We start from the raw sequence: 1,503 nt of genomic DNA on the forward strand, positions 1-1,503 counted from the left end.
CAGCACCCCACCCCCACCCCCGCGCGCCGGGCTGGGCCGCACCGGCGGAGCTCGGTCCGGTCCTCACGGCCGCCTGTCACTCAGATGCTGCTGCTGCTGCTGCTGCTGCCGCCGCTCTTCCTCCGGCCCCCGGGCGCGAGCGGGGCGCAGACCCCCAACGCCACCTCAGAAGGTGCGCCTTCTCCGGCGACCTCGGGCACCCCCACCACTCCGCTGTCCTTGCACCCCTTTTCTGGTCCTCGTTACCATCCCGTCAGCCCTACAGAGATAGCATCCCGGCCTGGCCGTCCCGTCCGCCCGGCCCCACGTCAGCACCCTGACCCCCTTCCCCTCACCCCGCCTCCGACCCAGCACCCCTTCTTCTCTGCCCCACGTCACTGCATCCGCCGCCTTTCGGTGACCCTGCATTGTCTTCTCGACCCCAGCCCTCCTTCCTGCCCACACTGCTGCCGGGGTGGAGGAGAAGCCTCCCTTTACTCTCCGCCTAATTTTCTCAGAAACCCTCCTATAGCCTGTTTGACCAGCTCACCGGCACACTGGACCCTTTCACGAATTCCCAATCTTCCCACTACCCCCAGACAGCGCGCTTCCCTCCTCACCTGTGAGCTCTCATTGGCCTTAGCCCTTGCTCAGGGCTCCCCGTTTAGCCCAGGGTTCTGCACCCATCCCCCGCATCCCCCTGGGGCTCTGGTCTGCCACCTGCCCACCGACCACGCCCTAGGCTCCTGTGCTTCCCGAACCTGACTCTGCCCGCCTCCCACCCCTCTCTGACTCCTGGGACTCACCCCTCAGGTTGCCAGATCATACACCCGCCTTGGGAAGGGGGCATCAGGTACAGGGGCCTGACCCGGGACCAGGTGAAGGCTATCAACTTCCTGCCCGTGGACTATGAGATAGAGTATGTGTGCCGGGGCGAGCGCGAGGTGGTGGGGCCCAAGGTCCGGAAGTGCCTGGCCAACGGCTCCTGGACGGACATGGACACGCCCAGCAGATGCGGTGAGTAGCCTGGGAAAGCCCCTCTTCTCTTCAAGACCCCTCGAACTTAGCATGATTGCTTACAAGTCAGCACTTTAAATCCACTGCAACAAAATCCAGATTTGCTCATGGAGCGGACACGGTGTGAGAAGGACTTTACTATGCGCACTTGGAGGGAGTCAAGTTAGCAGCGCACACCTTTCATTTCATCTCATTCTCCCTGCGTTAGGCCACGGGCCCTCTGATAAAATGCTCATCTTGTGAGTTCTTTTCTTTGAGGAGGATTAGTGGCAGATTGTGCAAAACCACTCAGAATGATTTCGTGGCATTTTTGAATACCTCTGTCTCCAACGCAGAGATCACATACACACAAAGCAAAACCCTGTTTGACATTAGTGTAAGTCACCTATAACAAGGAGGGTAAATCTGTGCATCTTAAATTACATCCATCCGCCAGGGACCCGCCCCCTGCCGGGGACCCGCCCCCTGCCGGGGACCCGCCCCCTGCCGGGGACCCGCCCCCTGCCG

At 61.3% G+C, this 1,503-nt stretch overlaps 1 protein-coding gene across 2 annotated transcripts in view; it reads left to right on the forward strand.

Moving 5' to 3' along the window:
* Positions 1 to 1,503, forward strand: part of GABBR1 (gamma-aminobutyric acid type B receptor subunit 1) — a 25,557-nt gene that overhangs the window by 612 nt on the left and 23,442 nt on the right. For both annotated transcript variants that reach the window (XM_059399707.1, XM_059399708.1), the window contains exons 2-3: positions 85 to 172; positions 793 to 996. In XM_059399707.1, the coding sequence (XP_059255690.1) occupies positions 85 to 172; positions 793 to 996 (292 nt within the window). The remainder of the gene's footprint in view (positions 1 to 84; positions 173 to 792; positions 997 to 1,503) is intronic.

Source organism: Mustela nigripes, chromosome 5 (genome assembly GCF_022355385.1).
Source record: "Mustela nigripes isolate SB6536 chromosome 5, MUSNIG.SB6536, whole genome shotgun sequence".
NCBI lineage: Eukaryota > Metazoa > Chordata > Mammalia > Carnivora > Mustelidae > Mustela > Mustela nigripes.